Source organism: Abramis brama (assembly GCF_963993115.1).
Source record: "Abramis brama genome assembly, chromosome: 1".
In the NCBI taxonomy this organism is placed as follows: Eukaryota; Metazoa; Chordata; class Actinopteri; order Cypriniformes; family Leuciscidae; genus Abramis; species Abramis brama.
Genome location: NC_139963.1, coordinates 66,147,418 through 66,174,279, shown reverse-complemented (window position 1 = coordinate 66,174,279; position 26,862 = coordinate 66,147,418). Strand labels below are relative to the sequence as shown.

General features: G+C 39.1%; 1 protein-coding gene across 3 annotated transcripts in view; it reads left to right on the top strand.

The window, feature by feature from the left end:
• Positions 1-25,297, top strand: part of LOC311078743 (uncharacterized protein) — a 66,121-nt gene extending 40,824 nt beyond the window's left edge. Inside the window, exons 1-7 of one of the 3 annotated variants that reach the window (XM_084107730.1) lie at positions 14,660-14,756; positions 16,744-17,067; positions 17,157-17,507; positions 17,815-17,901; positions 24,519-24,566; positions 24,712-24,792; positions 24,904-25,297. In XM_084107730.1, coding sequence (XP_083963856.1) covers positions 14,696-14,756; positions 16,744-17,067; positions 17,157-17,507; positions 17,815-17,901; positions 24,519-24,566; positions 24,712-24,792; positions 24,904-24,938 — 987 coding nt within the window. In that variant the 5' untranslated portion in view covers positions 14,660-14,695 and the 3' untranslated portion in view covers positions 24,939-25,297. Of the gene's footprint in view, positions 1-14,659; positions 14,757-15,063; positions 15,150-16,743; positions 17,068-17,156; positions 17,508-17,814; positions 17,902-24,518; positions 24,567-24,711; positions 24,793-24,903 lie in introns of those variants that run through there. The other 2 variants (XM_084107732.1, XM_084107731.1) reach the window with 2 other exon arrangements.
• The last annotated feature ends 1,565 nt before the right edge of the window (positions 25,298-26,862 follow it).

Genomic DNA, 26,862 nt, shown 5'->3' with positions numbered 1-26,862 from the left:
AAACACCTGTGAACAATCAGACAATGAACCAATTAGAAAACAACTGAACAAACAAAAAACAATAATACAATACAACACATGAACCAAAAGGAAGCACATGACAAGATCTCATGACAGGATAACGGCAATCACAAGACAAACAGGAACCATGACTATGACTAAACTTCAAAATAAAATAAATGAACCTGGAATGATATATAACAAATGTATCATTTACAGTAAATTGACCTAGAATCCATAATCATGTAAAATAATGCAAAATGCTTAAATGAGATTGGGTACATTTAACTCTGTTAATCATTGTCAGCTCTGTTAGGGTTGAACTTTTTAAACCACTAACAGAGTTGACGATAACAGAGTTGACATTTTCCACCATTTTGTGCTTTAGCTCAAAATGCTAACCTCAAATCAGATACCACATGGCATGTCTAAAAACAGAATTGTATGGGTTTTCACCATATTATCGTTTTTTAAAAAGTGAATGAGAGATTCACTGCATTATCACAATAACAGATTTGACAAATAATTAATCTACTATTGATGTATCCTAAACATTTTGTACAAATTAATGAGAGGAGAATAATGACATACCTCACTGCTTTCCAGAGTTTCCCGCCAGAGCAAGTGACATCACTTGGTGCAAGTCACATGCTTTTTTTTTACAAATGCTTTGGAGTCTTTAAAAAAAAAAAAAAATTAACAGAGGTAACAGAGTTGACCAGAACGTAGGGACAGACACAAAATCTATTTTTTTATTATTAATTAAATTACAAATAATACAGAAAATATATATAATATGCTATTGTTTATATAACTTAGAGTAAACAGAAAAAATATTTGAAAATTAGACTTAATTATTTAGTGATAATTCAAGTTGACTGTATGAATCAGGAGGCAGAGACAGTCAATAATAGGTGGTGTAGGAGTCATTTAGTTAATATTTCCCATTAAAAAAAATCCTAAATATACATAAAGCATTATTTTTTGTGATAGTGTAATATAATTTGTATTATTATAGACAATTGATTCAAAAAAAGCTTCTTTTTTTTTTTTTTTTTAATAAATTTATCCAGTATCTCAGTAGAACAGCAAAAAGAAAGAGCAGAAACACAACAGTTAGTTCCCCAACCTTTAACTACACCTCTTGACCAGTCAGTATTTGGGTTGTGACAAGTTAGCCATGGACATCCAAGAACTAAGGGGAGTTCTGGTAACTGGATGAGAAAAAACTGTATTAGTTCCTTGTGACCCCCAATTTTAAACTGAATAAACGAAGTGCAGCGACTAACCTGTCCCGACCCCAGAGGTCTGCCATCGAGAGCCGTGATGGTTAGAGGTTTCTGGAGGAGCATGGATGGAATGCCCAACCGTCTGGCTACATCTAGATCCAATAAGTTCCCAGCAGCCCCAGAGTCGATAAAAAAGCACCAAGCTGGTGATTCTGGTTGTTGTGGCTTGGATAGTAACTCCAGAGATTGTAGGATGAGGGAAGATATCTACTCTCTTTCCAGTTCCCCCTTTCCTGGACGAGAACTGGCTTTTTCCGACAATTCAGGACAGTTGGATCGGAAATGGCCAGACTTTCCACAGTACAGACAGCGTCGCTCCCTCATCCATCGATCCATTTCTATCTGGGTTAATCTGGTTCGACCCAGCTGCATGGGTTCCTCCAGATCACTGGGTTTCCCAAGTGGTTCAACAGTATTGGAAAATTCCTGAGGACGATACACACTGGTCTCCCGACCTCGTTTCTGTTCTCGTCCTCGATGATCTCGGATAGCCACCTCGATTAGGGATTCCAAATCCGGAGAAGGGTCTCTAAAATCTAACTCATCGTTGACTTCCGGAGACAAGGCCTGGTGGAACGTGGCCCTTAAGGCTCGCTGGTCCCATCCACTCTCTAAAGCTAGGGTACGAAACTAAATGGCAAACTCCACCACACTTCGAGTGCCTTGAGAGAGTCGAAAACGGAAACGGTAGTCCACATCACCTGTGCTGGCTGGATGGTGGAATACTCTCTTCGTTTCAGCAATGAAGCTGCCACTGTTAGGGTTAGGCCTGTTGGTCCCACAAAGCCAAGGCCCAGTCTAAAGCCTTGCCAGTAAGAAGGGTAATGATGTAAGCAACCTTGCTGCTCTCTGTGGGGAAGCTGCCAGGTTGTAACTGAAATACTAGGGTGCATTGAGTGACAAACCCAAGACACTTCTCAGGACTGCCATCAAATCATTCTGGTGCTGGTAATTTGGGAATCAAGGGTCCAAAAACTTAAACTTTAACAGACTTAGCTTGCAACAGGTAACATAGGCTCAAGACTGAACAATAAGGCATGGCACAAACACACTTAAATAGGGCAATATACAGGTGTGATGCATCAGGCATAATGAGTGGTAGTGTTCAGCAGGAGTCTGGTGAGAGGCACCACCTGCTGACCAGGAGGAAAATAGCAGTCCAGTTAAGGGTTCCTTACAGAACAGAGAGGAAAAACTGTGGACTGCAGCTTGAATAAAGTGCAAATAAATAAATTTTTAAAAAATAAACTGAATTTTCACTTCAAGTATATTTTTCAAAAATATATTTTTTAGAAAATATACTAAAGTACAATTATTTTAAAGTGTGTTAAAAGTTGTATTGTGAAAAAAAGGTAAAAGCATGATGCTAATATACTTTTAGTAAATTTAAAGATAGTACAATTTTTGTTAGTATATTTGCAATGTACGATTGAAAAAGGGAATATATTTAAAATACAATAAAGTATACTTTTTTTTCACTAGGATGTGGCTGAAGTCAGTTGTGGTTCTTGTGTTTCTGCTCGTCTCTTTTTCTGTTCTCTTCTTTCCTTCAGTGATTCTGCTTGTTAACAGGCTTATTAAGGCTGAGATGACTCCATATTTAATATACACAGATTGTGTGGCTCAGATAAGGTCCAGTTGTGGTTTATTTATTTGCTCTTGGCTGACATGTGGCATTGCTATGGCCTGCTTGTGGCCCAGATCTGGCAAACAGGAGCAGTCCGCCCAAGGGTCGTCATTCCACGCTGCATGTGGGTCAGATCATCTTTCCACATGTGCCAGACGTGGGCCGGATCTGGGACGTCACATTGTTGCTATGTGGGTTGTTGTGGCTATGCGGGTTGTTGTGGCTATGCAGTAGCTTTTGAATTAAAGGCTTCAAAATTTAAAGGCTTGAGTTTCTCAATAGTGTCTATCAAAGACATAATACTTGTTCCCGTTATCTCAGGGAACCGAGGTTACATAAGTAACTGAGACTAGCTAATAGTGAACTACATTCAACTGAGCGCTATTACTTACTAATCTGATAGTTTATTTGATTCCTCTTGTTGGCTTTTGAAGCTGATAACATGTGGTTGAATGTACAGTACACAAACACAGTACGCATCTCTTCAGCCAGGCATTCATATAATATTTTTAATCTTACAGTTAAATCCGGTCTCTAGTTCATAAACGCCAGAGGAGAACTGGCCCCCGACTGAGCCTGGGTTCTCCCAAGGTTTTTTTTTTTTTTCTCCATTAGGTCACCTGATGGAGTTTTAGGTCAGTTTTTCGGTTCCTTGCCACTGTTGCCTTTGGCTTGCTCAGTTGGGGATATTTTGGGAATATTAATTTAATTTTATCAATCAATAAATTCCACTAGAAACAAACCTTGTTGTATTATTTTAATTTAATACTGTGAAGCTGCTTTGATACAATTTGTATTGTGAAAAGCGCTATACAAATATACTTGACTTGACTTGACTTGACAGTAGTATGAGTCTGCAGGGAGCTTTTAAGTTGGACTGCAAGTCTTTATTCTTGTCGAAGGCCAGTGTGAAGTAAAGCCACTTCCTGTGAAGGTTTAACACTACTCATCATTCTAAAGATCACACCTCATCTGTGAAGACATACTGTCCGACACAGTGAATAATGGATTTAGATGCTATTTATGAAAATGTTGAACGCAGAGCTATTAGGAACACAACTGGACCTCCAACACAGAGTAACGACCAGGATGAAGGAAAAGATGAAAAGCGCAGTACACAGCAAAATCCCCAGTGTTAAATTAACACTGCTCAGAGTTTATATGAGTCCACATTCAGAGTGTTATACGTAACACTGAAGCAGTGTTAAAGTTAATGAGATAATTAAGTGATTAATTGTGTGATGATTGACCATTATTGAAGACATCTGATGTTAACAAGCAGAATCACTGCAGGAGAAAATTAATTTTAAAAAGGTGTTTAGTTTAGTTGGGCTCTTGACTCTTACCTTTTTAACTTTAGATTTTGTTTGGTTGCTGTAATTCAGTTATAACAGCCAGATGAACAAAGAGAATATGTGATCTGAAGGTGTTGGTTGTGTTTTAACATAATCATTAGCTAGCCTGAATCACTGAACTCATTGAGAGCATAATTTCTGAGTTAAGTTTAACTTATGGATCATAGCAGCACTGTCCTTGTCGAGCATGCCATTTTTAGCCTCGTCAATGAAATCCAAATGATCAAATCAATCACAAAAAAAAAAAAACTTCTTAAAGGTTTTTTATGTAGGCACACACAGACATCAAGAATTTGCGTATGAATCTCAACAATGGTGACAAACAAATCACCTCTGAACATAAGCTCATTATTTATTCATGCAGCAATGCATGATGGGATCCATTAAATGAGGTTTTATTTAACAAAGTTCGGGAGGAGCAGGTTCAGATAATTAACCAAATTATGCACAGCTGGAGATTAATCAGTAATCAACTCAATGACAGAGTATAAATTCACAGCAGACCTATCTCTGTTCATTGAAAGTTTGTCAGCATCCCTCCTCCACCCCATCTCCTCACTTCCAGTTCCATCTACACTTACCAACTGTGGGGAGTACTTTGGGTTCGGGCCTAACTCCGAGCTCGGAGCCCTCCCCCCGGACAGCACGCCAAATACGCATAAACTCATTGTATTAATTATATGTAGATGTGAACTCGTGAATGTGTTTTGATTGGTGGAACCCAGAATGCACTGCAACATGCTTTTTAATTGTCACCATTGTTGAGATTCACAGGCTGATTCATGATGTCTGTGTCTACAAACAATATAAAGTTTTTCTTGTATGTGAACAAGTTTTAAGAGATGATTTGGATTACATTGTAAAAGTTAAAAGTAGTATCCTTTTTAAGGACAGTGCTGCTATTATTACTAAAGTAAATCTAACTCATAAATTGGGTTCTATATGAGTTCTTGGTTGTGAAATAATGATTATGTTAAAACACAACCAACACCATCATATCACCTTTCCTCTTCGTTCTGGCTGTTATAACTCATGCACAAGCAGCCAAACAAAATCTAAAGTCAATGATTTAAGGGTCAACAGCCCAGCTAAAGCAAACACTGATCACCATAATGGTAACATACCAATTACGTTTTTTTCCTTCAGTGATTCTGCTTGTTAACATCAGGTGTCTTCAATAATGCTCAATCATCACAAAATTAATCACTTAATTATCTCATTAACTTTAACACTGCTTCAGTGTTACTTATAACACCCTGAGTGTGGACTCATATAAACACTGAGAGTGTTAATTTAACACTGGGGATTTTGCTGCAGAAAATTACTTTAAAGCAGAAATTATGTCACAGATGATGTTGTTAATGGTGTCACTAATGTTTGTGAGACCTGTTACATACAATTTCAAATATACAATTTCTAAGAACAATATGTCAGTGTTTCTGCTTTTAAATTGAACAAATTAATATGGATTTTTTTATTTTATTTCTTTATTCAGCATTCTTTGGATATTTTTATCATATGGCATTGTTTGTCTTATAAATGACTATACTGTAAAAACTCTATTTACAGCATAATCTAAAGACAATAAACAATAATAAACAATAATATTCAGGTGTCCGTTCTTCGTACGTTGCTGAAAACATCCGAGATCAAATTACACATCCAAGATGATATCATCGTGCTAATCATGATCTGGCTAATTAGGTTCTTCAAACACACTTGCCGGATATGATTAGTATAGCTGGATTGAGTTATCTGAGATAATTGCGCATTCATGTGCTGGTTTAAATGGGGATATGTATCGATAGTAGAAACATTGATCAGCAACGCTGCTATTGGCTGCTCAGCGTGGCCAAAGAGCGGGCTCAGTTTTTCTCCTCAGCAGAGCAAGAACTAATAGTCGAAGTTTATTCGGAATTTTAATGTTTAATCAAAACGACAGGGAACACCTCAAAGTCAGCAAAATTTAAATCCGTTAGAAGTGGCCATGTTAGATGTTTTTATCACTTATTAGCCTATATATTTGTATTTTAATAACTGCATAATTACTTTGTTCATTGTAATGTCAGAGTCACCACACTAGAACATGGGAACAAATAAAAGTGAAGTACAAAAATATTCTACATAATGGTCATTTTTAGTTATATAGTCTCTTCTATAAAAGGCACTGTTAAATAAATGGTTGTCTGTTTATAAAAGCAACCAAGAAAAAGGCTGAGAAAAGAAAAGATCTTAGTAGCCTACACTGTAAAATCATTTTTGCTGCATTAAATTAAGGCCGTATAGTCATTTCAACTGTTAAATCTTGAGTAATGATGAATTGCTTTGACTTGTGAAAGTGAAAACTGATAAACTTATGTTAATGTAAAAATATTTTGCCATGAGTTATTGATCACATTTTTCCTCAGTGTAGTTCATTGTAATGGCATTGTGTTTTCCTCTTTTGTGCACTTTTACATAATACACCAACACTTGTATCTGTTCCCAAGAAAGTGGTGGCTGAAATATGTGCAGTAAGTGGACATTTTCTATCTTTCCAAAGGAAAGAAAGTATAAGACTTTATAATGTCCATTTGTTTCCATTGCACTGGACAGTGAATAAACCCTCTCAGATAACTGTCATATGGAGGAACTAGCCTACCTGCAGGTGCATAAATAACTTTACTTAATTTATACTTGTATGCTTCATGGCTGCAATATAAGTTGCAGGATTCCACATCTACAGAAAGGCCTACAGAAGAGTCTGCACAGACAGAGTAGACATAGGCCTACAGGTGGGCAGTGTATAGATAACTTTTCCTTTTTATTTGTTGCATGAGGCATGTGTCTAATATCTCTTGTTGCAGGCACTTGACCACTGGCTTTTCTTTACAAAGAACAATTGAAATAAAACTCAAGGAACTAAGCATATTTGTCTTTTATTAAACATTTAATGAAAAGTGTTTTTTTTTTTTTTTTTGGCAATGTTGTGTAATATGGCACATGTAACGATGTCACAGGCCCTGTCAGGTGTGCAGCCCTCAGACTTTTCAGGCACTAAAATCCTCCCTTTAGCCAAAGTTCATTTCATTGTGTGCCCTTGTCCTGGCTAGAGCTGCATTGTAACTGGTTTGGGTCAGGGAATGGGGGCATAAAACACCTGTCTGCAGGCAGGAACATGTCATAATCACCTATGAAAAAATGCAGTTCTGTTAGGATCAGCATAAGTGTGTGTAATACAGTGAGCTTGATATTTAATTGTGGAACTTTTCTTACCACTTTCAAATAATATGCATAAATGTGAATCTCTGAACATTCTTAAGTCATGCACAGATCCTGGCCATTTTGCTTTCACATTTCGTTAGCCTCATAGCATAATTGCCTAAGTCATTTTTTGTTTTTCCTTGTTTTCCAAAGACATTGAAATATGACTTAGGCAATTATGCTATGAGGCTAACGATTTGTGATATGGAAGATTTGTCAACTGCCTTTTTTTTTATTTGATATATTATTAATCTGGAATATTAAGAATCACAATAGTAACTGGGCTGCACATATACATTGTGAACCCCCTTTCTGTTCACATAATCCCCTTCATTGAGGCCTTGATGGCAGTCTATGGTCTAGCCTATAAGCCTGAGTGACATATATACTGTAATCAGCATGGTCATGATTGCATGATCTTCATAAAAAATTATGATGGTTGGAAATGCCACAAAAAAAAAAAACCCTAAAACTGTTTTTTAAACCTAAATCGCCAGGTAAACTCCGAATGACACGACAGACAGCACTTTCCATAAAGTTCTCCGCATCTCCAATAGTGTAAAGGAAAGAGCCACTCGCAAATAATCTTAGGGTACAGTTTGTGCTGTAGTTAAAGCCCGACTCCGACAAGTCGAAAATAAATGTGCGTTTCCAACAAATTAATAATGTAAACGACAATCTCACGAGTCAAGAGGAAAAAATATATCTCTCAGAAAGTGCACTACCGCGCTTCCCGTATCAGCTCCGCTTATGAAGCCGGGATCTAATCCTGTTAACATGAAATAAGCTGCTCCTGAGCAGGTTTAAGTTTGCGCACCTGTTGCTATGACAGCAAGTCCAGGATGAGCGTCGAAGAACCAAACAATCCAAGATCAAGCCAAATCGCCAACAATCAAATCCAGCTAACTGAGTTAGCGACGTACGAAGAACGGGCCCCTGGTCAGTATTACAGAAAACAGGAGTAAGTTTGGCAGTAACTACTATTTTAAGGGAAAAAAAAAAATATTACTAATATTAAATTTTAAAAAATAAAGAAAAATAAAAAATAGGGGGGACCTAGGATGATAACAGCACTAAACACTAGATAAGAGAGTCCATTACCACACTCTGAGCTACAAGGAAACGCTGAACATTTCGACACCATGTTTCACTTCCTCAAATCTGCTTCACAGCTTTATCAGCGCTTTAACCTGTTCTGAGAACAGAGCTTGTTATTGACGCAGAGCAGAGAAGAGGTAAGCTAGCAGCGATGGGGTTAGGCTATGCTATGTTGAGGTTAAAAAAAATATATCTTCCAAGCCATGGTTGTTACGGTAGTGTTGTGCAGGAGGAAGGAGGTGAGGACGACAGAGCATTTCAGTCCAGGAGTTTAATTCAAAAGATCTCTAAACACGGGAACAACGGGCAGTACACACACTATACATCAACGTTACATAAACGAGAACCGACACTGAAGACTGAAACACACAGGGCTTAAATACACAGGAGAACAGATCAGGGAAACAAGACACAGCTGACGAGACTAACGAGGAAACAGGTGATACAAATGAACTAATGACAGAAACCGTGGAAACAAAGGAGTGGCGGGAAAACAGAACAAAGGAAACCATAAGATCAAAGACAAAAACAGGACTCAGAAACAGAACTCAGAAACACAGAACATGTAACAATGGTAAAATAATATAAGTGATTACATTGTAACTTAATAACATGAGGTTTAAAACATCAGTCATATATGTCTGTTTGGGTTTGATTAGACAGGGGAAAATATTAAAACATGCTGTAATGTTAAACTATTAACAGTTTATGAACATGATATTTGCATTATTATTTGTATCATACTGCAGATATCTCTACTAATGATGCTTAAAGTTAGCATTAAATGAAAATCCATGTTTCTAAATTAATGATATTCATCTTATTGTGAATGTTTCATACATCCATAAAGAATAGAATAGAGTAGAATAGTCTTTATTTTCATTATACGCAGGTGCAATAAAACTCTACACAGCAAATTTACCAGTGTTAAATGAACACTGCTCAGTGTTTATATGAGTCCAGAAATAAAGTAAATCTGGTTAGTAATAAGTGTGTCATGGAGTCACCAGATCCGCTCGCTCCGCTCACTCGTTCCCTCTCCCCGGAAGTCTGATTCACCGCTCCTGCACATCATCACCGACTCACACTATAAAGAGACACTTCCCTAGTGATGGCAAAATGAGGCTTCCTGAACCACTGAGACCTCGCAGCCCATTGCTTCACTCAAAGGGTCATTACTCGAAGCTTCATTCAGCATTGCTCACTAGTGACACCTAGCGACTGTGCAAAGAAACAGCAGACAAATAAATCAATACTGAACCAATGACCTGAGCAGACATTTGTCCATTGCCTGGGTATAAAATAAAATATGTCTGAATTTACTTGTGCAGAGACAACTGTCACACACAGTTCATTAATTATTGGTTTGGATAGTGACAGTATGAACAACAAAAGTGAGACTGTGTGGAGTGCAGTGCTTATGGTGGAGGGAGTGTAATAAAGCAAACTGCAACAGAAAAGTGTGGGGTGGGAAAGGTTAAGAATTGTTTCTGGGTTGTTTAGTGCATTGAACTGTTACTAGTTTTAGTGCAGTGTTGTGCTTATGGGACTGGGGATATAGAGGAGCAAACTGCAACACTGCAGGTTGGGGTCGGTGAAGGAAGGATTACAAATGATTTTTATTGAGGAACAGAATTGTTTCAAGTGTGTAGGGGTTTAGACGATTCCTCTTCTCGGACAAAACCTCTCCAGCCTTGGAAAAGATCCTTTCTCATGGAACAGAGGATGCAGGGGAACATAAAAACGCCAGTGCCAGCTGATATAAATGAGGATACTGATGCTTATGTTGAGCCCAATATTCTAGTGGATCCAAAAGTGACACATGGTATATGTTAATACTACTCACACAGATTCACTTCTGATAAATATCGGTCCACTTCTACAGTAGCATCTGCTGTTGCACTTGAGCTCCTTCTACTGTGATCAACCGTGCTATCCAGCAGAGGCCAAAGGTCACCTAATAATAAAGGTACACAGTAAAAAACATCCATTAACAATGGTTCACAGTACTAATCACTAATGTGAACATTCACACAACAAAGGCATATACTGCTTGCTGTTGTTTGGAGATTGAGCTGCTTCTGAAGAGGCTGGCAGCTGAGCTGGGGGTGTGTTGGTGGAAGCAGAATGGAGACCAGAACTTCTGATTACAGAAGCGCATTCAGATTTTAATCTTGATACCGTTTCTTGCAGTTTCCTTTGACTTAACAATCCCATTTTTTTAATCTGGGATCCAATAACGTGGGTATGGTCACCACACTCAGGCCATGTCCACACTAATACCGTTTCGTTTGAAAACGTATATTTTTCTCCTCAATTTTGGCCTCCCGTCCACACTGAGACGGCGTTTTATTGATGAAAACAAAGCTTTTTGAAAACGCACTCCAAAGTGGATACATTTGAAAACGCCGTTTTCACGTTGTAGTGTGGACTGTGAAACTGGTGGTATTTAGAAACGATGACGCAAATTTAGTCATGTGACGCATATTGTACCAATAGATATTCATGTTTATACCAGTATTGTGCCTGTTATGTGCTATTCACTTTCACACTGTTGCTAAAAATATTCTGCATTGCACACTCTTCATATCACAGTCCTGCAAAGATGACAGAATTTACTCACATTTGCTGTCCTGCGGCAATACATGAGAACAGTCGTGTTTTAGACCAAACATATGGTGACTGCGTGCGACCTGGACCGCATCAGTGAATGGTGAGATATTTTAAAATATCCTGTCAGAAGAATTGCGCGATAACTGCATTATTTATTTTTCCATCTGAATCATATCAGTGAGCGTTTGTGGGGTTTTACACATGCGCAGTAAAGGTGAATTTAACGGTTTCAGGCGTTTTTCAAAAGTTTCTCATCCACACTAAAACGCCTGAAAACACTAGTGTGGACGGAGAGCGTTTATAAACGAAAACGCCATTTTCAAATGTATCCGGATTAATGTAGACGTAGCCTTATTGATTCTAAATGTGCTGCATGTTCCCTGACCCTCCGCACAAGGCTGTCACCCAGATGATGTTAAATTTGAAGTGAGGCCTTCTAGCTTGCTCGTTACAGCATGATTAAGCATCTGCATCAGAGGTATCACTTTGGAGGCAGACTCCCTTTTCTCTCCCGAAAGCTCTACTGTATCCTGGCGGAAAGGGGCAAGAACATCTAAAGCATCCTGGACTGCCTCATACTCCAGGGCTTGTAGGAGGGGTGACGTCAGTCTTTAGAGAGGTCAGGGCTGCCCCCACTGGCTCTCTCAGCTGATGGAGACGCTCCAGCATGTTATAAGAGCTGTTCCAGCAAGTGTCCACTTCAGTTATCATTTTCAGGACTGGTCTCCCCATCTGCTCCTGTACTTGGGCCAGTCTCTCTTTTGCTGTAGTGCTGGTTCGGAAATAGGCCACAAGTTTCCTACATTTGGATCGAATGTCATTGAAGCTACTGATGTCATCAAAAGATTTCCTCACAATAAGGTTTAGTGCATATCGCATGCCTAACATTCAGTGATCTTACACATGCTATCATGTTGGCAGCAGCATCAGTTACCAGGCACTTCACTTCATCCTTTATGCCCCACTCCTCCATGAGCTTGATATGTCCAGTAGTTCTCAGCAGAATGGCTCTTAGGGAAATGCTCTACACCTAGTAAAATAGTGCAGAGCTTGTCATTGTCATCTATAAAAGGGCAAGTTACTGCTAGGTAGGCATCCATGTTTAGGGATGTCCACGTCCGAGGAAAGGCCTATAGCCGCATCTTTCTGCAACTGCTCTCTGGCCTTCTCCTTAGCCTCCTTGAGTTTATGATCAATCATGACCTTCAAAGCCTGTGGATCAAAATAAATGCAGCTACTCTTACTTTTAACTTGTTAAATAATGATGAACCACTTTATTAATCACATACCTTTCGCGTTGGAATAACATACAGTAAGTGGGATCCAACACATGCAGGAGCTCCCTAAACCCATGTTAACCAGGGCCTCATTCACCATTTCTTTTTTAGAATCTTTAATAAAATAAAATGCAGGTGTATTGTAGGAGCCTAAAATATTATTTAAATAATGGATTATTAGTAGTCTGTGCTTGCTCATGCAGTGCTCGATAATGCCTGAGCATGGAGGAGGTGTTATTGCTGTATGTCAGCTCCTTTAGGCACAGCAAGCATTTCACCTTAAAACATAAATGAATAGACATGAAATATAATACAGCCATATAGTGAGGATTATTTTAATCTCAAGACAGAAAAACTATAATAATAATAATACACATACCTTATTGTGAGCAACCATTTCAAAATGCTCCCAGACAGGGCAGGATCTCCTCTTTCTCGCTGGCTCCATTACAAGGAAAAAGGTCACAAAAAGCAAACAAATCCAAAAGGGCAATCCAAGTCAAAAAGCAGTCCAGTCCAGATCCAAAAATCCAAAGCAATCCAAGTAATCTTATCTAATTAATATAATACTATAATATAGCTACTGTAATTAATAATAACAATATACTATAACTAATCTAACCTGATATAATGTAATAATACACAGTCCTAACACATATATGACACAATAAGGGTGATGCCACAACTCTCTAACTCTGACTCTCTGACTCTACAACTGCTTCTACTACTCCTGCAACACCCACAAGGAGGCGCGAGTTTCGAACCCCTTTTATCCGGAAACGACACTCAGACCGAACCGATGACGTATCCACACAAACCGAGGCCTCGTTTGTCATTAGTCACGTGATTTCCACGTAAACAACACAAGCCTGGAATCGCGGCTTCATCTGGCACGCCCATTTTATCCCGACACAAGCTCCGACGCCTCGGTTCAAATGTCACACCACTACACTTCCCCTTCACTTCCTTGTCTGGTCTCTTCCTTATGTGACCTCACACACTCCTACACTTACCTGTTGCTCCCTACCTGGAAGATTCCCCGTCAGTGCTTTATCTCCGATCATCCGCTTCCTGTCCTCCATCATCCGTCTTCTGTCTCCAGCATCTGATCACTGTATCCACATTCATCTACAAACAAGAGATCAAGATTATCATCCAGTTCAGATTCTTCAATATACACTCACCAGTCATCTCTGCTGTTCACTCAGTGCCTCTGTTCAATAAAACTCTGTTTCTGAACTACTCCCCTGTCTGCTTCTCTCTACACCGTGACAGAGTGAAGCTGGTAATGCTGTCTGTGACAGGGTATTTATGAGTTTTGGAGGACTCTTATTTTGGAATACAACATCAGAATGTCCTGAAAAGGTACAGTTGACTCTGTGAGAAGGTGTACTCTCCACCTGAGTTGAAATTGATCTGTGGAAACTAGGATCAAAAATAAAATTAAATAAAAAAAAAAATCTGAATGTATAGACACAACAGCGTATTTATGAATTTTGGAGGGCTCTTATTTTGGAATAGACAGATATAATTAGATGGATGGATGGATGGATGTATAGATAGTGTATGCGTGAAATATAGTGGCGGATCTGATCTATTTTCTCAGGGCTGGAGAGAGTAAAGCAGAACATTATAATCCATGTGTAGAAACTCTTCCTGAAGACATTTAATATCTGCTTTACAGACGCTCATAAAGTGTGTGCAAATACTTTCTGTTTCACCAAACTGGAGCTGACGTTAATCATTTCAAAATACCTTAAAAACTGTTTTAGAATTAATTTTCTACAAGTTTGTCATGGATATTGGAAACCTTTTCAGTAGCAAACTAATTTTATTTTAAATTTTACATTTTATTTAATAATGTAATTATTTTATTTCTAGATTTTAACGGCATGCGGGAAACTGCTAAAATAAAGAAGTGAGACTAACAGTAATTCTCTTGTGTGCAAAAGTAGTCAATAAACTGTTCAGAGCAGATGTGTGTTGAGACAGTGTGGTTGACAGTATATGCACTTCTCACACGTTTCACACACACTTAAAGCAACACTTTAGTGTCACTATAGCAACTCTAGCAGAATTTAAACACCCAGCATGTCAGATGAGAAAGTAACACAACCAGAGGAGGAGCTGATAGTGTTTAAAGGAAGAGCTGTAACTATATATAATGAAGAGAAAGACTGACAGAAACACAAAATGGCTGGTAAGTGTGATCTGTGTCTGCTGGGACTGATCATTCTCTCTTCACTTCTCACAGGTAAAGATATCTGTATTTTCTCTAAAGACATTTGCTTTACTGTTTTCCACCCCCTCTTTCTACCACAATGACCATTTGTAGTTCCTAAAGGCACAGAGGGGCTGATAGTGATCACTGTAGGCCAAGATGTGTGTACTTCAGGGGTCGATGAATTGTCACACATTTAGTACAGTGGGGGGAGTTGTGTTTATCTGATTGGTCAGTTTGAACGTCTCACATTTGGGTTTTAGTCACATGGTCAGGGAAAGGATAAAAGAAGATTGTAACTGTTGCTCTGTCTCTATTATTCTCTGGGTCCCTTTCTTGGCTCTCTCTCTCTCTCTCTCTCTCTCTCTCTCTCTCTCTCTCTCTCTCTCTGGTAACATTTTACATATATGCTGGGTACAATTAATGGTAAAAGTTATCATCATCTCATACATTTATTTCCGTCGTTGTTATAAGTAGCAGTGGGTGGAATAGACAAGAAATGTACAGTTTTCTACCATCTTGCTGACAATGTTTCTTTAGTCATTCGTCAGTCTTGCAGGAAATCCACCCTTACAACATTTAGTGGAATTAGTCTGGAAAGAGTTCATTTGAACATGCTCAGTTTATTCTTGCACACATTCACGTTGTGATCTCAGAGTTGTGTATTGATACACACAGATCATACTGTATTATTCCTGATACTGGACATAGTGTCACTCAAACATCTGATGATGAAGAATTATCCTCATATTAAGAGTGTGTCAGTGATTTGAACAGCTCTCTGATAAAGACTAATAGTTTATTCTGGAGAGTGTGTTGTTTGCTTTAAGTGAAGCTGGTAATGCTGTTTGTGGAGTTGTTTAATCCTCCTCTGCTCAGATCTCAGAGATTTAATGTCTTCTTTTGTCTTCAGTTGATTTAATCTAATGGTAATCTAGTTCACTGCATAATTTTAGGCCCGATTTTGGCATTTGAAAATTTTGGCTTTTTTTACAGCAAATTTTTACAGTGTGCACTGTAACATATGGCCACATTTTGACAGTAACATGCTGTTTACCATTAAAACAGCAATATACCGTAGAAACAAATGCATTCTGGGGAGATATTTTTTCGAGAAAGTAGCCTACAGTGAATTAACAGCGTTCAAAGTCGACACTCAGAGGCTGTGTTCCAAACACACACCCTACACCCTCATTCATGGGCGTCGGAACCATTAACCATTAATCAAACTATGATTGAACCAGGTATTTGGCTTCGGGAATAATCTTCCCCTACTACTACTCCAGTAAAAAATGACCCATCCACATTTTGTTTGCTTCCGACGCCCATGCCCTCATTCACACTCAGAGGCTGTGTTCCAAACACACACCCTATACCCTCATTCACTATACATCCACATTACTTCACTTGACTGAGTGAATAAAAACAAGTGAGTTAATTCAGACACTGATGAACACCTGCTGTTAACGAGCAGAATCACTGAAGGAAAGAGGAACAAGAAGAACAGAAAAAATATGAAATCAACTGAAGATAAAGACATTAAATCTGTGAAGATCTCAGCAGAGGAGGATTAAACAACTCCACAAACAGCATTACCAGCTTCACTTATTACTAACCAGACAGACTTTATTTCTGTCAGACGTCTACAGAAGCTCTTATTAAAAGGTGAAAGAGGTTTAGATCATTTAATGTCACCATGATGGTGATCAGTGTTTGCTTTAGTTGGGCTCTGGACCCTTGACTTTTGAACATTAGTTTTTCTTTGACTGCGATAGCTTTGTCTTTAAATACATTTGCTATTGCAAAAAAGCTGAAAGAAAACAGGATCAGATGACAATGGCTGTTTGTTAATGGTCACAATCATCATCTAGTGGCACGGATCTCATTTATTGTCTAATGTATTTATCAGCGCAGTGTTTTACAGTGTGTATTTTATTCTTCTGCTTTTTATGCTGGTATGTTTTATGACTTCATTTATTAATATATATCATAATGATCACTGAGATCTACTGTGTTTCAGGAACCGGTGGATTGAAGGAGAATGTGTTCATCAGTTCTGGTGAAAATGTGCGTCTGTCCTGTAATAATGCTCTTTCTGACTGCAAATCAACTACATGGATCTACTCTAACAGATTCAGACATTCAGTAATAGTTGAACTGATTAAATTAGGGATAAAGAATAAAGACACAGAGAGACATGAGAGACTGAGACTGGAGTCTGACTGCTCTCTGAACATCAAGAACGTCACAGAAGAAGAAGATCATGGATTATACACCTGCAGACAAAATGTGAATAACAGACAACAAGGACCTGATGCACGTGTTTTTCTGCATGTTCTTCATGGTAAGTTTATGATTATGTGGTCAATTTAAAATTCTCCCTTTAAACTCAGATGATGATTGAAGAGTCTGTGATTTGTGTCTTGTGTTCAGTTTCAGTGTCTCCATCATCATCATCATCATCTTCATCTTCATCCTCACAGACTGAGATCAGTCCAGGCCGCTCTGTGACTCTCTCCTGTCAGTTGTATTCATATGCTAGACTCTCCTGTGATAATTGGGTCCGTTCTGAGGGAGTTGAGCTGTTGTGGGTGAATCAGGCTGGTGTTGATCTGAAGACAGACTCCAGATATCAGATATTATCATCATCAGATCAATATCGCTGTATCATCATCACTCTGACTACAACACTCCTGAATGAAGATGACAACAGAGAGTGGAGATGTCAGCTTACTCGCGGAAATCAACTCGAGACCTCAGTCAGATACACTGTCAAGTATTCAGGTGAGAAGACAGTGTTAGAAGACCCTCATAATGTCAGTAACACTAAGGTCTATCAGTATCACTGAACCAGAACAAACTGAGGGAACAAAAGCTTCTTTGACTCTCACAGAAGAGTAACTCAAAGCATTGCTTCAAACTAATGAACTGCAGTGAAGTAACAGTCCAAAACGTGATGCTGGAAATAATAAAGGAATTGAAACTTGACAGCAAAAAATATTAACTTTTTATGTAATATGATGATCAAAGTTAAAATATGATGGTCATATTGTACAGTATTAATGATCTGAACTAACATTCATCTTTACAGCTCAAGCTGATTCAACGACAGCAGTGAATCCAGTCCACATCACACACTCTCAGGATCCCTCAACTATAAACACACACGTTTCTAAAGGTACATCATCACTGTCTTTCTCACATCAGTGTTTTCCAGAGCATAATGCTAGAGTTATCTTCAGTGTTAACTCATCAAAATATGACTGTCATATTATACAGTATGATTGTCACATTGAGTTGTTGTTTTAGTTGTTTAAGCTCAGCTTTAGGAGGTGTTGTATTTTTATCCCGCTGTAACCTCTAGATCCTTCTAAAACATTCCCATAATCTGCTGCAATCAAACATTGCCCTTACCTGTAGATTACAGATGTAAGATGTGGATTCAGGGTCCTCGGCGGAGCCTCTAACCAGCTCAATCTTGAATTCAGATGCACTGGGCGTTTGCCAATATTAATATTTAATTACAAAAATCATGAATTATTGATAGGGAAAAATTACTCTTAGACTTGCTTAAAACATTTTACGAATCACCACAACATGATGATTTATTTTTATTTAGAAAAGATTCAGAATAATACAAAGACAAAAAATTCCAAAGGCAAAAATAACATAAACACTTAAAAGTCCAAAAAAACAACAAAAAACACTCAAGGCTTTTGGGGTCAATTTGACCCCATTCAGTGTTTAACGTCTCTAAATACATACTTTAAAACAATTTTTTTGCTTCATATTTAAAGACTTTTCCTAATTTAATGGGGACAACTGGGTAAACATAAAATTAACATGATGATAGGTTTTCAATGTTCTGTACGTACTTTTGTAGCATCAGTGTTCTTTGGGGTCAATTTGACCCCAGGCTCATTTTGCTGTATAAAACATATAAGAAATATAAAATTTTTGGTTGTTCACATTGGTGATTAGGCACAAATCCCACATTTATTTTGGATGATATTGAGGTCATTATAAGTTGAGATTTTATGATCTTCAAAAACCTTCACTTTGCTTTAGGGCCCTAACCTGACATTACCATATAGGCCTACTTGAAGTATTGCGAGAACCACTGATAGTTCACACGATATAGTGGAGGGGGGAATCGTAATTCTCACAAGAAATTAGATATTTCCAGTGCCAATTATATATTTCCAGGGAAGGGAAAACTTTGATATTTTGTTCCGTGGGGGAGGGGAAAACATAATATAGGGGAGGAGCAAATGTATGAAAGCTTCCACAGAAGCCTTATAAACCATTTTTCTTTGTGCTTTGTGAGCTCTCTCTTTATGCTCTTTCTCAATTGAAAATTACCTCTTAGCAAAGTTTTTTTTGGGGGGGGGGGTTTGGGTTCTATACGGACCTGTTCGCCAGCAAGACACCAGTCGACCCGCCCGAAATGCAGGACAATGCCATACCAGCCATCGCGTCAGTGTTGACCAGTGAGGTCAGGCATGTGATCCAGAACATCCAGAAAGACCGGCGCCAGGGCTGGACGGAATCAAGGCCGAGCTGCTCAAAGAGGGTGGACCGATGCTTTGGGCAGCATTGGCCAGCCGTTTCAGCCGCTACATAGCGCAGAGAAGAACACCAGATCAATGGAAGATGGCCAAGACAGTGCTGTTGTACAAGAAGGGTGACCGCCAACAGCTGAGGAATTATCGGCCAATCTGGCTCCTGCCGACCGTGTACAAGGTTTTCACCAAGGTGCTGTACAACCAACTAGCCAGGCAGTTGGACGAACAACAGCCATCCGAACAGGCCAGCTTCCGGTCTGGCTACAGCACAATGGACCACATCCACGTGCTGAACCAACTGCTCGAACGCTGCCGGAAGTACAAGATGCCCTTGGTACTGGCCTTCTTAGACTACGAGAAAGCCTTCGACAGCATAGAGATCAATGCCGTACTGCTCGCCCTACAACAACTGGGCATCTCCTACGAGTACGTGGACCTTTTGCGGGAGCTGAACAGCGGATGCACCACCAACATCACCTTGTCCAACCGGATACTTCCCACTTGAATGACAGGGTACAGCTGTGGCCAAATTTTAAATTTTTGCTGCTTCAGTTGTTATGATGTTGATTAACATTTTTCTAGATTATTGTGCAGAGTGATCAGAGGCATTTTACATCATTTCAAAAAGCTTTATCACAAAACCCCAAATTTCACTGTTTTTGTCCTTGGCACCAAATTACCAGCTAACATCATTTTACTAATCATATCATCAGCACATAATTGCTATAAGGAAGGAAGAAGTGCTTCCAATCAATTCTTCTGTTAGCAATGGTTTCCTCCAAAGAAAGATGGAGGATCATCTTGAAAATGTCTTCCATTTACCAGATCATCAAGAGCTTCAAGAATAGAGGTTCGGCTGCAGTGAAGAAGGCTTTAGGATGTCCCAGAGTGTCCAGCAAGTACCAGGAACTTCTCCTCCTGAGGAATCAGCTAGGGAATCGTGTCACCACCAGTGCATAACTGCTCAATATTGGCAGCAGGTGTGGTGTAAGTGCATCTGCACACACAGCGAGGCCAAGACTTTAGGACAACGACCTGGTGTCAAGAAGGGCAGCAAAGAAGCCACTTTCTCCAATAAAAACATCAAATATTGGCTGAAATTCTGCAGGAAGTACAAGAATTGGACAGCAGAAGACTGGTGCAAAGTTAATGTGTCTGATTAGAACATCTGGAAAATCGATTGTCCAGAGAAGAAAAGGTGAACGCTACCATGAGTCCTGTGTCGTGCCAACAGTGAGGCATCCTGAGACTATCAATGGGAGTGTCATATTGACCCCAAACCCATCCTTGATAAAATATATTGTATAATATAATAAATAAAAAGCTATTAAAACACCAAAAATATATATAATTTTTGAATTTTAGATAAATCAGTGACATTTTATAGTGATTTGCTAATTTGTCCATAGTCGTGCAATAGGTATTCTGGATGTATAATGGGTGGGGGTGGGGGTGGGGGGTTGGTGGTGTTTTATTTAAAGGGCTATTTAAGTAGTTAACAAAGAAACATAAAGTACCTGACTTAAACATTTGGGGAAAAAATCAAATTGTGGGGGTTTAAATTGCTGGGGTCAAATTGACCCCAGTGGGTAAAAGATGTTGGTAGATTTGAGGGTAACAGGAGGGTTAAACCAACCCTGGTCTAGGCGCCTTCTAACTATGGGCTGTCATTATAGTACAGCCACTTCCCTTATAAGGTCAAACTTTGGACTTCTCCTAGTCCTTCATTAACATACGCTTGCAGAAGCACATATTCAAAATATCTATTTTATTTTCACACCTATTTTATGCAGCACACACACAAAAGCGTTTTTCTATCACAGCCCTTTTGACCTTTCTCTAGTTTCACACATTTTCTATATCTGAGGCCAATTGTCATGATTCCTGTCTAGTGTTCCCCTTGTCTTGTGTGGACTTTTGTCATCTCCTGTCCTGTGCCATGTTTTGTAGTCCCTTGTAGTTTGTCTTGTTTATTAGTCTCCAGGTGTTTCTGATTAGCCACGCCCCCTTGTTATCTTGTTTAGCTTGTTTGCCTCTGTATTTAAACCCTGTGTCTTGTTTCAGTGTTGGTGGGTTCTTGACTTTGTAATGTTGTTTGTTCTGTTCCTGAGTCATGTTGTCTGTTCCCTGCTTTAAGTAAGTTTGAGCCATCTATTTCATTTTCAACCATAAAAACTGTTCTCAATGTGGATTATTTTCTTTTATTTAATCGTCCGACTCGTCTGATAATTTTTATTAACTGCTGTGCGCGATGAATCAGTCCGTTCTTAGGGAGTTGAGCGTTAGTGGAAGATCTTCTCCAGTGTCTTTCTCTCCTTCTTCTCCGTCTCGAGAGCTCTCCTTGCGTTGTCCCTCCGGAGGTGTTCAACTATAAGATCGTCCATATAAATCTCAACCTTGTCTGTTACATTAACATTTCTTATTTCTGGGTCATCTCCATCCGTTACATTCAAAGCATGCAGATAGTGTTTAATATATACCATTTCTGGAGATTTATCAGAAGAATTCATAATCATTTGTTTTCCAGTTCTGACATTTATTACAGAGGGGAAGAGACAGGGCAAGATAAAAACAAAGAGAAAAAGAGAGTGATGGAGATGAGGAGAGAAAAATAATCTACTTCACACTGAAATGATTTTAAAGCTATTGTTATCCAATATTTTGGCCTTCAAAACATCTTAAAATGCACATATGTAGATCAGAAAAATCTAAACCGAACCCCCCGAACTGCCTCACATTTGGGACCTCAGTGATTATAAAACTCTGCCTTTATACTAATAAACAGCCGATATCCTAGTAATATGCATGTTAATAAGCAACTAGTTAATAGTGAGAATTATGCCGCGTTCCAGGCAACCTGTAACCCGTGTTTTTCCAACTCGTAACTGGGAGTACATCGATCTAGTACGAGTTCACGGGTGGGAAGTCACGGGTTTGACTGCCGTTCCAGTGCACTTTCACGGGTATAAGGTTGGAAAAACACGGGTTACAGGTTGCCTGGAACGCTACAATGTCGTGAGTCGTGGTTTGAAGTCGTGATTTACGTGCTCAAAAACCTGCCTGGAACGCAGCATTAGATCCTAAACTAAAGTGTTACCGTTTTTAAATCATACACTTAGTGTTGTCACGGTACCAAAATTTCAGTATTCGGTACCAATACCAGTGAAAATCCACGGTTCTCTGTACCAATTTCGGTACCAGAGCTTAATTTAGATTAAATTTACATATATTAAAGTGTATATCGTGTTTTATTTGACTTGACTGTACTTTTATTTAATCCAACACTGCGTTCATATTTAATTTTAAAAGGGCTTTTTAAACCTGCTAAGAGTTATCCAGACAAGAATAAGCCTAGAACTGCTTTTCTGATGGACTGATATGAATGACATAAATAGGGATGCACCGATGCTGATACCAGTATTTGGGTGTTGGTCCGATACTGGGCTCGTACCCGATACCACTTTAGGGGCCGTTCACATATTGCATTTTTTGCACGTGCAAAATCTTTATTTCAGATGTAGGCTATGCCGCGGCGAGATGAAAACGTCTCAACAGGTCATGTGACAAAAACCTTTCCGTAACAACATCGAAAGCTTGGCCGAACAGCTGATCATAGCTGTACAGGGCAGCTTTTTATTTCTCATCTCCATAAATATATCTAGTAGTAAAGCTAATGCAAGGGCTAGAAATAAATTCTTTGCTGAAACTTCCTCGTCATCATGGAGAGCGCAGTTCGCACTGCTTTCTCCTTTCCACAAGCGCTTGCTCTCCCGTGGCGTCTGTCTTTGCTTTGCAACCATGAACAAAGGCGCGCCTGGAAAAAGCGCGCTATGTGTAGGGTTGGGTATCGAGAACTATCCATTTTAGAACCGGTAACAAATTTCCAAAAACCGGGTATTCGATAAGACGCACGCTTTACGATTCCTCTTATCGATTCCTGACTATCCGTTATTTCAAATGTAGGCGCGCGGCAAGCACGTTCATAATAGAAGCGCCGTGGGCGCGACGAGCATACGGTACGTGGCGCTCGTTTTTGCAGGTGCGCCTATACCTCGGCGAGATGAAAACATCTCAACTTTTCAGAATGGCGCAAGCGGTGCGCAGGTCAAGTGACAAAAAACAACCGACCTTTCTGTAACATCAAAAGCTCGGCTGAACAGCTGATCATAGCTGAACAGGGTGGGTTTTTATTTCTCATCTCCATAAATATATCTAGTAGCCTAGTAAATGATTTGTTGCATAGCAACGACAGACGCCACGGGAGCGCAATCGCTTGTGGAAAGGAGAAAGCGGCGCGGCCGTGCTTTTCCATGCATTTTTAGACACGATATGTGAACGGTCCCTAATTCAGGAATCTATGTGGCTTAAAATCATTTTTGTTTTGTTTAAAATGGAGATTACATACATCAGACAACTACTCAGAATAACATGTTTAGTCTAATAGTCTATTTTTTAAAAAAAACTAGTTTGAATAATTAATTCAAACACTAATTAATTCAGTGTCTCATAAATAGCCTACTTGTTTGATGAATGAATGATTCACCGTTTTTGAACAAATCTCTCGAGTCTTCTTCAATAAATAATTCAATGAAAAAAACAGTCGATTATTGCCACCTACTGCTGGAGTAATAATGTAATCAACACCTTTATATGAAGAGACTCCTTTCACTTTAGCCATTTTATTGGTTATTGCTTAAAATGGGCAAGAATAAAAGGTTTATTCTTCAAGTATTTGCCCTTTTTTCTCCCTCCAAAAAATATTGAAATCGGAAACAAGAATCGATAAGAACCGGATTCGATAAGCAGAATCGGAATCGCTAAAAATGAAACGATACCCAACCCTAGTTATGTGGCTCTTTCCTCCTTTCTTGTCGACGAGTGGATTCAGAGCCACCGCATCAGTAGCGCCGCCGGTCGCCATGTCTCAGTGTTTTTATGAAGAGGACACAACTGTGTACCTTTTGGACTGCGCATCAAGAACCGGATTAATCATAGTAATTATAATATAGTAATCATTAATCTTAAGTAAAGCTGGTACCATAACGGTTTAATTTTATTAGTACCAACTTGGTACCGAAGTACCGGGTCTTTTGACAACACTACATACACTCATTGGGAGCTGAGCCCAGCTAAAATGAAAATCCTGTGTGAAGCTTGAGTATTATGTGATGATGATGTTGTGTATATGTGGCATTATGTGTTGAACTGAACTAACAGAAATGATCCACAGATCCAGGAGAAACTGAAGTCAGTGTGAATGCTGTATCATTATACAGAGGTACGACACGTTCATTTATACTGACAGCTTTATAACATTAAACTATCAGTCAGTCTGTAAAAGCTTCATCAATAACTGTTGATAGTTGAATACCCTTGACTTCAGTCATGTACAGTTTCTCTTCTTCCTCTCATGTTTCCTGCAGTGATTGTGATTATTGTTGAGATCGCAGTGTTTGCTGCTCCTACTGTGATTCTTCTTCAGATCATCTGTGCAAGAAGAGCTGGTGAGTTTTGAGCCGCACACAATCTGATGATTCACACTCATCTGATCTGGAACAATCTGCAATCATGATAAAAACACATACGAGAGGTCAGTCAATGCTTTTATTTTGCAGGGAGGAAGGACTCGAAGCACCCAGAGGAAATGTAAGCTTAGCGTTAAGTTCTGCCAGGAAGACTCAATCAGCGCGTCATGTATGACGTCATGACACCAAGTTTAGATTAAATTTTCTTGTGCTTCATATGTAAACTGCTTTAAATATAATATTAATACAGTAATGGACAGACTCTGACTGTATAATCTCTCTCTGTTCTGTGTGATGAAGCTGATTTGAGGATTCTTGGATCTTGTCTGTTCATTCCTGTTTTTAGCATCTTTTTTTTAAATTTTGAATGATTAATGCTAATTTTCTTAATAAAACCTCTGCAATTGTGTTTAATATGTCTCCTTTCCTGAGATGTTTGTTACAAATATGGTGATTCCCCCTCATGAGCTCGTAATGTATTGTAATATAGAATAGTAAGTGTGAGTATTAATGGGTCGAGTGTTGATGTAAAAGAAGCATTTCAGTCGTTTCTTGAAAGTGGCTTAAGTCTCTGCAGTTCTGAGAAAATTGGTTTGTTACTGAAATGCTACTCCTGAAATACATATATCCGCAATTTCGGTGTTCGAGCGCTATCTGAACCCGCCTCTCTCTCTCTCTCTCTCTCTCTCTCTCTCTCTCTCTCTCTCTCTCTCTCTCTCTCTCTCTCTCTCTCTCTCTCTCTCTCTCTCTCTCTCGCTCTCTCTCGCTCTCTCTGCATGCGCGTGCCTCGGGTGCGAGTCCCGATCTTCGCCTCTTCTTCTGCGTTTAAAATTGTTTGAATATGTAAATTGGCAAGACAAAACATGTCCAAATTGTAAACTTTCACTCTATGATGGTTAAATTCAGCAGTTAATTGATCGATCGGATCGCTCTTTCTAGCGTGATGCAGTCGGTAGCTTCCGCTGTAAATTTCTCACCTTTAAAGGTGATTGCACATACAAAATTTGCAACGTGTCGTCCATTTTCATAACGAGTTTCAAAATCGTAGAAAATATAATTCTCGTTAAGTTCCTTGGTGGGTAGGGGAGGTATAAAACACTTGTTATTCACGTTACTAACCCTAACTTCACCGCAATACGTAAATCGTGCTGGAGAGCATTTGTGGTGGTCTCCTTTGCCATACCCTATGACGTCGTATCGTCTGTTACATAATTTGCAATATTTTACAACGTCGCAGGGTGGTATTTCATGTCCGGCAGGGATTTTTTTTACAGAAACGTAAACAATCGGTTATTTTAGGTACTCATTCCGCATTGTGGCATTCATTACATACGTGTGCGCATAGATGATGCCTGCGATTTTCATAACCCACATAACAGAATTCGCATACAAAGGCGGTTCCTATGAACGCTGTAAGATTGGTTATCATGTAGTAATGTGCATCGTGCAAATAGAGACATATCGTTTTTGGATGCGGATCATTGTGATTTGTGTATGTTTCTAGCACGCCACCGCTAGTTCTGTAAAACACAACGATTTTAATACCAAGTAGTTGTTCAAAGCTTCGAAGTCGCCGAGTCCTATCTCGTGGTCGATTGTGAAGCCGGCGTTGTTGCTGATGACGGCGGCCCGTCTTTCTAGCATGTTCTCAGGTAATTGAGGGTCAAGAAAGTAAGTTAAGACGACGACTGCCTCCACTCCTGTTCACAGCCACAGTGGCTTCGATCTCGATAGATTCATCCGACAATATCTGATCATCGCTCTGTAAAATGTTCTCAATTTGAATTGTTCAATAGCTATTTCTAAATGCTCTAAATTACAAGTCTGTGACGATGGTTCTACATTAAAAGAGGTTGCCGGATACATATTTATCATTTGTTGTAACCCATCACACAAACTATGGGTACTACCCATTTGCATTTCAAACATTTGTTGTAGCTGGTATGAGAGATTTGGGTCTGGATGACAGCATTGTGCATCGGCAGTGGAATTTTTCTCACCAACGTCCATTTTATTTTTTATTTAGAACAAAATTCTATTGACCTGAAA